Raw genomic sequence first — 14,766 nt, 5'->3', positions numbered from 1 at the left:
TGTTTAGAACATGGCAAAGGCCTGGTCAAAAGACAGGAGGGTGCAGAGGGAGAGTCTATTATTTTTGCTGTCTACTAACGAGTGTACATCTCTCCACCCCTTATTTCTCCTTGACTCCCTAAGGCATCATGGTTTCCATAGTAGCCAGATGTTGATGATGTCTCCAGAGGGATGCAAGGTGAAATTGAGCCTGCTCCCAAGTCCTCACTTCTCCGTGCCCTTTGTAGGCCTGGGTGAGATGGTCAGAAGCTCAGTCTCTCATCAGATTCCCCACTCTATCTCGGATCAGCCAGACCCAGAAACCTGCCTCCATCACCAGAGTTCAAGGCCCTGAGATACCCCTTTGGAGACTCCCTCCTCCCCAAGCTCGGTCTCCTGGCACCTCGCCTGGTTGCCGTGGAAACAGGTTCCACTGCGGACAAAGGAGGGAGCTGGGTCCTGCTTCCTCCTAGTCCTGTCGATGAGGATTTTTAGACCGTGGAGACTGCGCTGCCCTGCCCTGCACCTGCCCTCCTTCTCTGTGCTCTCGCTAAGGTGCAGCTTGCCCTCCCTCACCCCCGACGAGACCATGTGTAAAAGTGTGACCACAGGTGAATGGAAGAAAGTGTTCTACGAGAAGATGGAGGAAGCGAAGCCAGCAGACAGCTGGGACCTCATCATAGACCCCAACCTCAAGCACAACGTGCTTGCTCCTGGCTGGAAGCAGTACTTGGAATTGCATGCCTCCGGCAGGTGAGTAGCCAGAAAGTGGGGGCCCTGCAGACAGCCCCTGGGTACCTAGCTGTAGGCACCTCCCAAGGACAGATGGAGATATGGAGAACCCAGGTGCTTATCTTTGTCCTCACTGTTAGGGGAGCGCAGACCGGGAGGCAGAGGGTGGGTCCCTAAGGGGGGCTGGGACACCTCAGCTTAATTCTGCTCTCCCACTGATCATCTGTGTAACTTTTTCTCTCTGAGCCTCAGTTTCCCCCCGGGAAACAAAGAGGTAGGATATATTAATCCTTAGCGCAGACATTTTACATAGTTTCAGATTTTAAAATCTCTTAGAAAGTAATTGAAAATAGAGAGGCAAGAGGCTTGAGGTGCTTGGGGCCAAAGGATCTGTGTTCCGGTTCTGGGATGATTCAGTTTAAACCTATTTCGCTACCTTTAGTCAAACATACTGAACACAAGAGGTGTGCCAGAAACTGGCACTACCCTTAGCTCCATGGCCCTTGAGTGATTCAGTTTCTTTCTTGGAACCCTCTTTCTCCGTTTGCAAAATGAGGAGTTAGCCTACACCTTTGCCTTGTGGTTCATGGAGTGGCAGAATTAGCACCACCTGCACCTTGCAATAGAGGCAGAATCTTGGGTGCCACTCTAGGCCTGAATTCAAACCTGCTTTTTACGAGGACTCCTAGGTGATTTGTATTCATATGTACAGTAACATCTGAGATGACCTTCCAGCATCCTTGTCCAGGGGATTCTGCTGTAAAGACTTGGCCCGGGGACATCAGTCCCTCGTCCTTGTCTCAGACTGGAAGCAGTAGGGAGTTGCAGCCAGCTGGAGGCTTAGTGTTGCAGCCTGGGCGCCAGAAGCAAGGTGGCTGGTTCCTCTCAGCCTGTTCAATGCAATTCCATTGGAGAAACATCACTGGGCACCTGTGAAGTGCTGGGCACTGGCCCTGCCTCTAACTAGCTGTGTGCACGAGGGTGACTCTCTTATGCTCTACTTCTCAGAGTGAAACGAAAGACGAATTGGGTGATTTCCAAGGTCCCTCTGGTTCTGACAGTTTTCAATCCATTTTGTAATCTACTCTGAGAGCTGGAAGCAGTTCCTAAAGGATGTGAGTAAACAAAAAGATGAGAGACGCGAAACATGAAAGTCCTGAATCAGCTGACAGCAGTGCTGACCCAGCGAAAGAGCTTAGTGACGGCCCGAAAGGCTGAGGGGCTGAGTGGGAAGGGCGTGCGGCTCCCGCAGACCTGGCTGGCTCCAGTCAGGCCTGGGCAACTGTGGCCTTCTTCCAGGTTTTAGGCGGCACTGTCTGGCACTGGCCGGGGGCAGATCCAGGGGTCATTTCCTCCTGGGCTGGATGCAGCCCGGTCACGGTCACTGTTGACATGCAGGCCCAGCGGTGTTTTCTCCCGGGTGATATCAGACTCACAGGAAGGATTCCTCTAGAGCACCGTGACCACTTAAAGATGAGGAATGATGCCCAGAGAGACGGACCCCGGGCAAGGCCCTAAGGCGCGGGGAGGAGGGAGCAGAGGCCTCTGGGAAGCAGGAAGGGAGCGGAGCGAGGCTGGTTCCCGGCTCCAGTCTCAAGGGCACTCACATCGGGTCGGGCCAGGCGGCCTCCCAGGGAAAGCTAATGAACCCAGGGGGCTGTCAACACACCGCCTCCACCTCCAAGCTCTGTGCACTCCCTGTCTGAGGACCCCAGACCGGAAGCGGCCCTGGGCACTATCCAGGTGCGGTCCCGAGTGCATCTGGCTTGCGGGAAGCTGAGCCTGGGAGGGCTGCAGGAGGCCCGCTCCGGGCACTGCTGGGTGCCAGGTGGCTCCACGCCGGGCTCTTGAGGAGACTGCTGGGGTCCCAGGGGTGCTCGCCAGGAGGAGGCTGGAGCTAACGCACCCACAGGGCAGTAAACACTCCGCCTCCACTTCCAGGCCTCGCCTCTGTGGCCTCCCCAGGGAGGACTGTCGCTGGGAGGCGACACCTCCCCCACCCCTCCTTCCCCTGCCCGCAGGTTCCACTGCTCCTGGTGCTGGCACACCTGGCAGTCGCCCCACGTGGTCATCCTCTTCCACATGCACCTGGACCGCGCCCAGCGGGCGGGCTCGGTGCGCATGCGTGTTTTCAAGCAGCTGTGCTATGAGTGCGGCACGGCGCGGCTGGACGAGTCGAGTATGCTGGAGGAGAACATCGAGGGCCTGGTGGACAACCTCATCACCAGCCTGCGCGAGCAGTGCTACGGCGAGCGGGGCGGCCAGTACCGCATCCACGTGGCCAGCCGCCAGGACAACCGGCGGCACCGCGGCGAGTTCTGCGAGGCCTGCCAGGAGGGCATCGTGCACTGGAAGCCCAGCGAGAAGCTGCTGGAGGAGGAGGCCACCACCTACACCTTCTCCCGGGCGCCCAGTCCCACCAAACCACAGGCCGAGGGAGGCTCGGGATGCAACTTCTGCTCCATCCCCTGGTGCTTGTTTTGGGCCACGGTCCTGCTGCTGATTATCTACCTGCAGTTCTCCTTCCGCAGCTCCGTCTAAGATTCCCCTGGTGTGCCTGACCGTAGGGGAGGGGGCGAGGAGAGACCTGGGGTGGGAGTGGGGTTGAGTGCCAGCATTGGCACCTCTGACTTACTGGGGACCCTGGAGTTACCCAGTTTTCCCATTCATAGCATTGACGGTTTGGGCTGGATCACTGACTTTTGCAAGTGAAACTCAGAACCTCAACGTTCTGGGTGGGTGTCCCAGGGACTTTTGGGCTTAGAAGGTAGACTAAGCCTGTTTCCAGCTCCTAGTCCAGCTGCCCACCCCTAACTCTTGCTTCCTCTCCCTTGGATCAGAGTAGTGCTACCTTAGATGGAGTTCCATTTAAGAATTTTATATCAAAAAAAACCACAAAAAAACAAAAAACAAAAAACAAAAAAAACCCCAAAAACCAAAACCCACAATCCAACTGCTTTTAAAAAGTTTTAAAACTATGGGTCTAGGTGACCTCAAAAGGCCTTGTTAGAGCAATGAGCTCGACCCTGCTCTCTTGTTAAACCCCTACCCTACCTCATATTATCTCTGCATCCTGTAGTTGTAGCCTTAAATTAACCTCTATGCCTTCTCTGTTAGCTTCACCTGCAGCTCTGCCTCCATGCACACAGCAGGGGTTTTCCTTGAAGGGAGACGGATGGTGGCACCAGGCTGTCCCTTGCTTCTGGGTCCACAGGGGCCCTGGTTTCTATTTTCCAGGTTCCCAGATTCTGGCTTCTCTGCACGTGCGACAACAGATTCTGGGGTCTGCATGCTGGAAGACTGGGGGTTGGGTTGGAGTCCTGTAGCGCTAGGTTTTCCACTGCATGTGAACTGGCAGAACGTTTATGTGAGGTTTAGAAGACAGCTTTAGTAATAGCACAATAGGCTGGGGGAAGCAAATACAATGGCCCTCCATTTTTAATGATGGGTCTCCAGAATTCAGGGGCCAAGTGTCACAGATTCTCAGCAGTGCTGATGGTCTCTGCAGGGGCGTGGCTCGGCCTCCTGAGTTCTTTGTGGAAGCTAGAGATGAGTGGCTTTTCCCCTTTGGCCATGCATGTGCCCTCTTGCCAGCGAGAGGTGCGCAGCTACATGGGAGAATCTTACATCACTTTAAAATGTGATTGACAGGTAGGCATTTGGGGCAGTGGGTAAGATGCCACTTGGGACACCTGCATCCCACACTGGAGTGCCTGGGTTTGAGTCCTGGTTACACTTGGGATTCTAACTTCCTGTTAATATGCACCCTGGCAGGCAGTAGTGATGGCTCAGACTGTTGGATCTTTGTGACTCATGTGGGAGACCTGGATTGAATTCCAGGTTCCTGGCTTCCACATGGTCTAGCCCTGGCTGTATTTCTGTCTCTCTCTATGCCTTTCAACTAACATGAAAATAAAAAAAAAACTTTTAAAAATGGGGTGCAGTATGGTTTGGTGTAGGAGGAAAGATTTTCTGGTAAGTTTGTGGAATGGGGTTGGTGGGAAGGCAGAAGGAGAAGGTGGGATGGATGCCGCCTTGTGCTCACACATCCCACATCTGTGAGTAACCAGCTCTCCCTCCTCTTTCCCCCCGCCCTCCTCTTCAATAGAAAGTGGTTAACAGAAAGTGGTGGACAAGAGATCTTCAATCAGGCTCATTCCTGTTTGAGATTCCCCACACTGACCCTGGATTGTGATGGGCTGTTGGGCAGCTCTTCCCACTGTGGGGGCACCCACAGGCTCCAGTTCTGGGCCAGTGCTGTCCATAGTTGGGAAAAACGCAAGTCAGTCATTCAGGAAATCAGCTCAAAGTCGGTCGCACTCCTGCCCTTGCTCTGATTGGGTAGGCAGCTGTGACTTCCTGCCCTCCATTTGATCAGTATGCATTTCCTTGCCACGCATCCTGAGCACCGGCCTCCAAGTCCTGATTTGGGTTCTGAGATACAGTGGACAATACAAGGCCAATCTTTCCAAGGTCCCTGCTTACTGCCGAGGCCTTAGCCCTGGTGGCACATTGTAAATCCCAAGGAGCTCTTTTACAAAATGCCAGTGCTCAGCCTCCACCCTGGACTAGCGGGTTCAGAATTTCTGGGGATGGAGCCTGAGTTCTATCCAAAGTAGAATAAAACTCCCAGGTGATCCACCTGTGCTGCTTGGCGTACTGGCTTCTAACTGAGAAAGACTTATTTTGGTGTCTGGCTTTATAAACACTGGGCTCTAAGGTTTCCTCAATGACATGTCCCGGGCAGTCTAGGACTGGAGCTCTGTTTTCCTGTCTTCAGTTGCCCTTGCACTCCCCACCGTATGTCCTGCAGACCTGACCTGCCCCTTCCTCCAGTCCACCTGCTCCTCCTGGTTTGCTGCTGCTCTGAGGATCTCCATGACTCAGCTCCACCACTCCATGACTCAGCTCCACCACTCCATGACTCAGCTCCACCACTCCATGACTCAGCTCCACACTCACCAAACTTTGTTACGATTGCTTGGGTATGCCAGAGTGGAAGCCTCAAGAAACCCAGACATCATGTACTTTTTCACCTCTACTGTTGAGTAAAGATCTGTTAAATAAAGGGATCAATGAGCTGGGCCATCTCTTGCAGAACTCACCTCCCTAGCCCATCCATTGTGTCTTTGACAATATCTTAAGTCTCCCCCTCACTCCACCGTGCATTCTTCCTGGATCCTGAATTCACAGATCTTAAATTAGTTTAAGTCAAGTGCTTGTGGCAGGGCAGAGTGCTTTTCGTTCTTTTAAAGATGGTAGTGTGAGGTCATGTAAGGGTTCTGAACCTGAGTTGGGAATTTAGGTCCTAGTTTCTCTTTGGATTTTCAGGTGACCACTAGTCTCTCTGGGTCTCGGGAACTCTCTGGCCTCCCTCAGGCTTTGCTCATGGCTCATCTTCTCACTTAGTTCTCCTGTGACACTCCGACATGCCCCATCCCACTGTCACTCCTGATCCTCCTGCATTGCCTGTGTCCCCAGAAAGCAGAAGTTGAGTGTTACCCATTACTGAGGAGTGTGGCTCCAGGAAGCAGCAGTGAGGCAGGAGGGCAAGGCGGGGCAGGAGGGAACGCCCACCGAAAGGGGTCTTACCCTGCTGGGCACCTCAGCTGTTGCTTGGATGCTCAGGTGCACCGGCTCATCTGCACTGAGAAAAAGCATCCAGGATCATTCAGGGTGCGGATAGAGGGAGTTTACCCACTGGGTTTTGTCCTCAGTGGCTGAGGGTGTGCCCCATGGGATGGTAGTGCCCCTGTACTGTGGACTGTGAGTACAGGAACTGCTTCAGTATATGAATGAATAACTGAAAACAAGATCTGTGTCTTTGCCCTGAATTCCCAGGGTGACAGCTCCAGGTTCTGACTCTGCAGCTGTGCTCCAGCTGTGTTTCCCTCTCGGGACTCAGCACCCACTTCACATCTTTTCAGTCAAAGCACTCTTGGGGCCAGAGCTGTGGCTCAGCGGGTAAAGCCTCTGCCTGCAATGCTGCCATCCCATATGGGTTCTGGTTCAATTCCCAGCTGTTCCACTTCTGATCCAGATCCCTGATAATGGCCTGGGAAGGCAGCGAAAGATGATCCAGGTTCTTAGGCCCCTGCATCCACAAGGGGGACCCGAAAGAAGCTCCTGGCTCCTGGCTTTGGCGTGGTCTAGCTCTAGCTATTGATGCATTTAGGGAGTGAACCAGTGGATGGAAGATTCTCTCTCTCTCTGTCTCTGTATCTCCTTCTCTCTGTAACTGCCTTTCAAATAAATGAATGAATGAATAAATAAATCTTTTAAAAGTACTCTGACTTACTTCTCCAGGAATCACCTTCCCTCTGGAATATAGCCTGGGGGATTATCAAGGAACTGTGCACCTCCACCTGGTACCAACCAGGGGCACATGGCTCAGGAGAGATTGACTAGGATTTCAGTGATGAGTAGAGGGACAAAAACACTGAAAACAGATGGAGTGCAATTAGTTCCAGTGGTCCTCAGCCCCGATGGCATGATTGTGAAATAGTTCATGCTATTTGTATTTCAGCATGACCAAATTTTATTCTTTACAGAGACTTATTCTTCAATATTTTCATTAAAACAATTCTGTGAAACCCCCCTCCCCTGCCATCAATTTTCAATGCATTACCTTTTATGTTAACTCAGCTGCTCTCTCTGGGTGTTTCAACCGGAGGACTCCCCAGCTCTGGACACCCTCCACCTGGTCCTCCCTGAGATGGGAGCCCGGGTTTGAGCACTACCTGCTGTCTCCCTGGATCCATGTTCCCCGTCCTCCAGGTGTAAGCTGCTGCCTCCACCCCATGTAGCCCTCCAGCTCCCACATTTTCTCTTCTTACTCACCACGAAATGTTTCAAAGATTGTCAATATTCTCTGTCTCCGTATCTTCATTTCCCATTAATTATGCAGGCTGCTTAAGGCATTCAGATCTGACTGAAAAGCCCATGAGAGCATTTCAGGCTTGGAAAGCCAAGACACTGTGGCAAAAAATGTTGTACATGAAGTATCTCTGTGAATGAGACCCCAGTGGAAAAAGGAGGCCATCAAAGAAGGAGGTACTTTTCTCTGAAGGGAGGAGAGCTTCCACTTTGATTATGGCCTTGTCTATATACTGATGGAGTCTGTGAACTCAAAAGGCTTCCATAGGCTTGGCAGCTCATGTCAAGAGCCTCGGGTGATTACTGATGTCGTAAATAAGAGTGTCAATTGTCAAATCAACAACAGGAGTCACTGTGCACTTGCTCCCCATGTAGGACCTTTGTCTTTAATGAGTTATACTATGAGAACTAACTGCAAAACTTGTTTTCAAACAGTACTTTATACTTTGTGTGTCTGTGTGGGTGCAAACTGTCAAAATGTTTACTTAGTATAGAGTTGGTCTTCAGTATATAAAGATAATTAAAAATGAATCTTGATGAAGTATGGGATGGAAGAGGGAGGAAGCGGGGTGGAAGGGTGGGAATATGGGTAAGAACCACTATATTCTCAAAGCTGTACCTATGAAATTTGTATTCATTAAATAAAAGCTTTCTAAAAAAAAATTCTACAGACTGGCCTCTACCCACAGAGGTCACCTGCAGACATCTTGTGGTTATATGTAATGCACACTTTCTATTGTTATTATTGTTATTAGAGAGGCAGGGAGAGAGAAAGGGAACTCTCATCTACTGGTTTACTCCCTGAATGTCCACAAATGTCGGGACTGGGCTGGGCTAAAGCCGGGAGAAGAGAACTCAGTCCAGGTCTCCCACAGGCATGGCAGAAGCCCAGTTCCTTGAGCCATCACTGCTGCCTCCCAGGAGCCCCAGTAGCTGGAGGCTGGAATCAGGAGCCAGAGCCCTGGAACTCCAGCACGGGATGCAGGCATCCTAACCGCTTGCCCCTGAATCTCCTTTCTCTACCTCTCAAAGGAGTTCAATGCTATCGACCACTCTTTACTGGGTCCCAGGGACACCTGCCCACTGCTGTACTTCGGCTTTTCACTTCCTTCTTTCCATCTTCTTTGTAGGTTGCTGCCTTTGCCCATCGCCTGCTTGCGGTGTTCTTGAGGGCCCTGTCCCAAGTCTTCTGTTCTCACCCAACTCCTTTGTCCTCATCCCCCGAGTGACCTAATCGCTCTTGAGATTTCCATTTGATATCTATATGCTGATGAATGGAACCAACAGCTTTAGGCCAGAAGTCTCTTTGGGCTTCTAACACTTTGGACTCCCTGCAATTGACAGCTCCATTTGGCTCTCTCACAGGCACTTCAGAGCTGACATGACCAAACTGGTGCTGGAACCTGCTCTCTCCCTTGGTGTTCCTTAAAGTTCGCCTTTTTGGTCATTCTTAGCTGTCCACTTTAGTGGCACCGAGCATGTTCTTATTGTGCAGTCAGTCCTCTCTAGAAATTTTTAATCAACCCAAACTCGAAGTCTGGACCCATCACCACCTACTCCTCATTCACCTTCCCTGGGCCCATAGCAACCTCCATTCAACTTTCTATCTCTATGAAATTAAAAATTTGAGCTGGTTTATTTTAGCATATGTAGATCACTTCTTTTATCCCCTCATGTTTATTTCACTTTTTTAGGGCCATGTTAGCCATACTATTTGTTCTTCTGTGTCATTATTTTTCTTAGCATAATGTTCCAAAGGTTTATCCTTATAGTAGTGCATATCAGAACTTCCTTCCTTTTTGAGACTTGACGGTACCCCATTGTCTGTGTGTGCCATGTTTCGTGTATCCATTCATCCATTGAGGAACATTGAGTTGCTTCTACTTTCTGCTATCGTGAATAAAGCTGCTATGAACATTGATATACACATATGTGCTTGAATCCCTGTTTTCAATTTGTTTGGGGATTTCTTTTTGTTTTCCATGGAATGTTTGGGGAAATAGCTACCTCTCCCAGGCTGACTTTGTTCCAGAGAAGTCCTTCACTAATTAGCTGAGTATGCCTTGGGCCTAGCAGTCAATGAGAGATGAGAGTTCAAAGTCTCCTTGGGTCTTGCCTGCGACTGTTTTTTTTTTTTTTTTTATAATTCCCTGGAACATGGAGCTGCTGTTGAATGTCTTCACTCCCCAAAGTTTCACTGCAGCCTCTCCAATGGGTCTTAGAAGGTCTATTGCACATTTCTGCCTATAGGGCTTCCCCAGCTATCTGTTGGTCTGCTATCTCCCCACTGATGTCCAGAGCGGAGATCTCTGTGTGACTCTGCAGGCTGAAGAGACAAGTCCTTCAGGTGGTCCCAGACAAATAAGATCTGTACTTGTACAAACAAGTACTGTTTGTACTGTACCTGTACAAACAAGGTTTGCTTTTTCTGAGGGCAAAAATTTGGAGCTGGGCTGCTGCGTTTTCCAGAACAGGACTGCGCTGCACCAAGGAAGGGTGAATTAATGCTGAATAAAAGCATCTTGAAATTTCTCACTATTTTTCATGCAGCTTTTTCTTGATTGGGCATTTGCTTGGTTGTTGTGGGCCTTTGACTACTTTCCATGCTCCTATGAGATTATTCAAACCAGTTTCTGCTTTTGTTTTCTTTCCCCGATGTCTCCATGGGGAAACATGAGCTGGAGACTTCCTATTCTGCCATTTTGTTGTAGTGGCCTTAACTGCTCTCCCTGTTCTTACATTTGTTCCTATAGCTCAACCTCCACATGCGGCCACAGTGATTCTTCCTCACACATGCTGTTCCATGTATTCCTCCTTGCAAGGCGAATTCGTGCTCATTCTTCAGTTTCCAGACTACACTATTTCCTCTGCATTTCATCCATGCAAGAGTAGAATTGAACCATTCACTGAGAACTTGTATAATCCCCTCTGCTTCCCCTTTCATACTCTCCTTCCAACTGTAAGGCTTTCTAATTCTTCACACACACACACACACACACACACACAGTGCTCCTCAAATGATGCCACTGGCCAGGGTTGGGCCAAGGCTAAAGCTAGGAGCCAGGAACTCAATGAGAATCTCCTGTGTGAGTGGCAGTAACCCAACTATTTGAGCCATAACTGCTGCTTCTCATGGTCTTCATTAGTAGGAACACTCTGGCATGGGACATGGACATTTCAACTGCTGATTCAGACACCTCCTGCAGGTTTATAATCCTGAAAGGCTATTTAGGGAAACAAATATTTGCCGAGTCGTGGGATGTTAATGTTAGAAAAAACATTAGAGACCCAATCACTTGATTTCACAAGGGACAAAATATCGTCAGAGCATGGAATGACTTTTTCTAAGACCCACTCTAACGTGGTGAGAGAGCAAGGAATCCAACTCTCACCTAGTTTTAATCAAGAACTCTCTCTGCTCACTTGGACAGTATCTGCAACCTAAAGAGACCTCTTCTGCAGCCCCTTTTACAGCCCAATTATAGACTTGTTTATGGACTTAGCCCCTGTCTTGCAAAGACTTCTCTGGAATTATTCTTGCACACATTGCCACATGCCACATGATGAACTTGTTAGATGTACCCTGGATGTCATAAATAAACTCCTCAGGGACATTCCAGGATACATGGCCTCTCTCATTGGAGCTTCTGTGCACTGGTCTTGATGTTCAAAGCAGGAGGGGACTTACAGGCACTGAATTGTGGGTTCAGAGGCCAGAATCCTTAGTGTAGGGTCAGCAAGATGTGCTGGCTTGATACTTCCCTCAAATCCCATAGGATGGGACCAGCTCAACAAGAGAGCCCTTCCTTGGAGGTAAGAGTCCTGTGAACTGACAAGACCACCAACCTAGGAAAATTCCCAACATACCGAGTCCATGAGCTGTATGACAAATTAGAGATGCTTGGATCTGGGGCCTTATTTTATGCATGAAGAACTAAAGACAGAGAACTTAAGAAACTGTCCAGCAGTGTACTGTGGTTAAGAGATTATGAAATTCAGGGTCAGGAAACACTTAAAACCTGGCTTTATTTAACAATTTTCTGACTGTGGCAGGTTCCTCAAGTTCTTTGAGCCTCATTTTGCTCCTCTTCATAGTGGGAACACTGTTCTCTGCCTTGGAGGGCTGTTGTGCGGAGTGACAGACAGTGCTGCTGGGGACAGCGCCTGCTCTGGAGCACACACTCACGGCAGGCTCACGCTCTTCCCTCTCCCTCTTTCCCTTTTAATTGGCAGCTTCCCCTTTGAGACCTGCAGGGCTTTCTCTCTCCATGATTTCAATTAAGTTCTGGGTAAATATTTTAGGGGGAAAAAATGGGAGGCAAGAATTCACTTCCAGCCCAACATTGAGAACTGGTTTATTTTAATATGTGAAGGGTCATTCCTTTTCTTCCTCTCGTCTTTATTTCAAAGCAATGACTTCATTTTTCCAGAAGTATGGTGGCCACTCATCCTTCTTCAAAGATAGCTATTTTAAAAGTCTCCTCAAACAGAAAACACCAGTGATTTCTGGGCTGCATTCCCATTGGATGGAATACCTCACAAGGAATTTAGTTCTTTTCCAAGCCCCACGCTGGTTCTCTGCGGGACTCCTTGCTAAAGAATTTCCTTTGGAGTCATTTTTGGCATTGCCTGGGTACTGCCACATGTACCAGGGAAATGAGACTTGCCTGCTGTGTGTCTATTTTGTGGCAGGGCCTCGTGCGGGAGGGCGGACTCGTGGTTGTGGTGTAGACGGCACACTGGCCTGAAGACAAGCAGCCTGCATTTCAGCGCTGTTGCTGTTGGTGGCTTGGTCTTCCCCTCCTCTGGGCTTCAGCTTCTGCATTCTTAAAGTAAAGAGGAATGTGATTTGAAAGGCACCTCTCAGCTTGGACCTTGCTCACAAAAGCCTCTGAGCCCATATGGGCCATAGGGTATTTGGGCTGGTACCTTGACTTTGGTCCTCCCAACACACATCCAGTTGTCAGCCCAGGGCTTCCGTCTGCCTCTATTGCTTTCGAGGCTAACTCTCTTATATAAGACATCCCTAACAACGTTCTTGTCTTTCCCATCTGGAATCAACTTTCATGCATCTTATTCTTTGACGTTTCTCTAAAGCCATTTGAGTTTTTAAAGGCAGTCACCTTGAAAGGTGTTGCCTTATACAAGGACTTGTATGGCAGTGTTGGAATTTCAGTCTCTGTCTTATCGTCTCGCTTCTAAAGCAAGCCCATTAATTCTTCACTCTGTCTTAAAAGGGTCATAGTGATATTTTGAGAATGTAGTAAGACATTGCCTATTTTCAAGAGTCATTTGTTCAATGCGTATTTTTTGAGTGTATGCTATGTGCCACGCGTTGGTCCAGGCATTGGGGATATGGCAGAGATAGCACAAAAATTGCTGTTACTGTAGGTATAGAGGAACTAGACATGAAAAAATATGTATGGCATATTGGTGCTGAATACTAAGGAGAGGAAAAAAGTGGATGGAGTGATGATTCAGGTTGGGTGTCTAGGGAAGTTTTCACAAAGAAGATGGCAATTGAAAAAAGATGAAGCAGCTGAGTGAGGGGAATGGCATGGGCAAAGGCCCTGAGGTAGGAGCACTCTGGAATGCTCAACAACTGTGGGGAGTCCAATGTATCTGGGGCCACAGTGGTAATGAGGATTAGAACATATAAACCATAGCTCATCATTAAGGGCATCGGTTTTAATCTGAATTAAGACAGAAAACCACTGGAGGGGCTTAGTTATCCAACTTACTATTGCCACATTAATAACAGATGATAGAGGGAAAACAACCAAAGAGGAAGTGGGTGTTTAGTGCAACAGTTAAGATGCTGTTGGGGTGCTCACATCCCATACTGGGGTGCCTGGCGCGAGCCCCAGCTCTGCTCCTGACTCCAGCTTCTTGTTACACACACCCTAGGAGACACCAGGGAGGGCTCTAGTGCTTGCGTCTCTGACACCCATGTGCGAGACCCACATTGAGTTCCGAGATCTTGGCTCAGCTTCGCCCAGCCCTGGTTGTTACAGGCATTTGGGGAGTGAACCAGCGGATGAATGATCTCTCTTTGTCTGTCTGCTTCAGTTTGCCTCTGTCTCTCTGTCTTTCATACATACATAGCTGTGTGTGTGTGTATGTGTGTGTACATATATATCATATATATATATATACTTTTTTTTTTTACTTGACAGGTAGAGTTATAGACAGTGAGAGAGAGAGAGAGAGACAGAGAAAAAGGTCTTCCTTCCTTTTGTTCACTCCCCAAATGGCCGCTACGGCCGGCGCTGCGCTGATCTGAAGCCAGGAGCCAGGTGCTTTTTCCAGGTCTCTCATGCGTGTGCAGAGGCCCAAGCACTTGGGTCATCCTTCACTGCCCTCCTAGCAGAGAGCTGGACCGGAAGAAGAGCTACCAGGACTAGAACCTGGCTCCCATATGGGATGCCGGTGTCGCAGGTAGAGGATTAACCAAGTGAGCCATGGCACTGGCCCCGCCCCTATATATATACTTTTTTAATGGCAGAGGGAAGACTGGCTGTGTGGCTCCTACGTCGACCCAGTCAAGAAGCAATAGTGGCCTGCTGCAGGGTGGTGACAGCTGGAGCTGAATCTGGTTATATTGCAAAGGTTGAGCTGAGAGGATTTGCTGATGACTCAGATGTGCAGGAGGAGAGAAAGGAATCCAAGAGGTATCATTTCTTTCTTTTTTTTCTTTTTTTTTTTTTTTTTTTTTTTTGTTCTGGATAACTGGGAAAATGGACTTTTTACTTTCTGACACGAGGAAGATTGTGTGAAGAAGGAACACATTTGGGGCAATATCAGGAGCTTGATTCGTGACATGTCAAGTCTGGAATACTTTTTTGATGTTCTATTAGACGTTAAATCTGGAAACTACTGAGGTGACAAATGGGTATTTGTATTTGTGCCTGGAGTCTGGAGAACAGCCCCAAGCTAGAGATGGGATTGTAGAGTCTTCAGCATTCAGGTGACGGGAAATTTCATGTGACTGGGTGAAATTATTCAGGAAGTAAGGGGTAGGTTGTGGTGGAATGAGAAGGCCATGCCAAGATGGCCGCTGGCAGGCGAGTGTCAGTTACTCAGGAATGGCTTTGAAATCCACCTGGCAGCGGAGCCTGCCTGGCAACAGGCTGTGATTGGTTAGGGCATAAACCGCCCCTTGACCGGATTGGCTACTTT

At 49.1% G+C, this 14,766-nt stretch overlaps 1 protein-coding gene across 1 annotated transcript; it reads left to right on the top strand.

Moving 5' to 3' along the window:
* The first annotated feature begins 419 nt into the window (after nt 1-419).
* LOC100353443 (receptor-transporting protein 1) lies at nt 420-3,254 on the top strand. Its single transcript, XM_002716498.4, has 2 exons — nt 420-732; nt 2,733-3,254. The coding sequence occupies exons 1-2, from the start codon at nt 461-463 to the stop codon at nt 3,250-3,252; spliced, it is 792 nt and encodes a 263-aa protein (XP_002716544.3). The 5' UTR covers nt 420-460; the 3' UTR covers nt 3,253-3,254.
* The last annotated feature ends 11,512 nt before the right edge of the window (nt 3,255-14,766 follow it).

This window comes from Oryctolagus cuniculus, chromosome 4 (genome assembly GCF_964237555.1).
Source record: "Oryctolagus cuniculus chromosome 4, mOryCun1.1, whole genome shotgun sequence".
Classification (NCBI taxonomy): domain Eukaryota; kingdom Metazoa; phylum Chordata; class Mammalia; order Lagomorpha; family Leporidae; genus Oryctolagus; species Oryctolagus cuniculus.
The sequence above is the reverse complement of the archived record's forward strand: the minus strand, read 5'-3'. Positions and strand labels throughout refer to the sequence as shown.

Bases quoted from the DNA above. Each gene is read 5' to 3' on its own strand.
- LOC100353443 (XM_002716498.4), top strand. From the start codon at position 461: ATGAGGATTTTTAGACCGTGGAGACTGCGCTGCCCTGCCCTGCACCTG. The intron at 733-2,732 runs GTGAGTAGCCAG...CCCTGCCCGCAG, and splicing joins GAATTGCATGCCTCCGGCAG to GTTCCACTGCTCCTGGTGCT.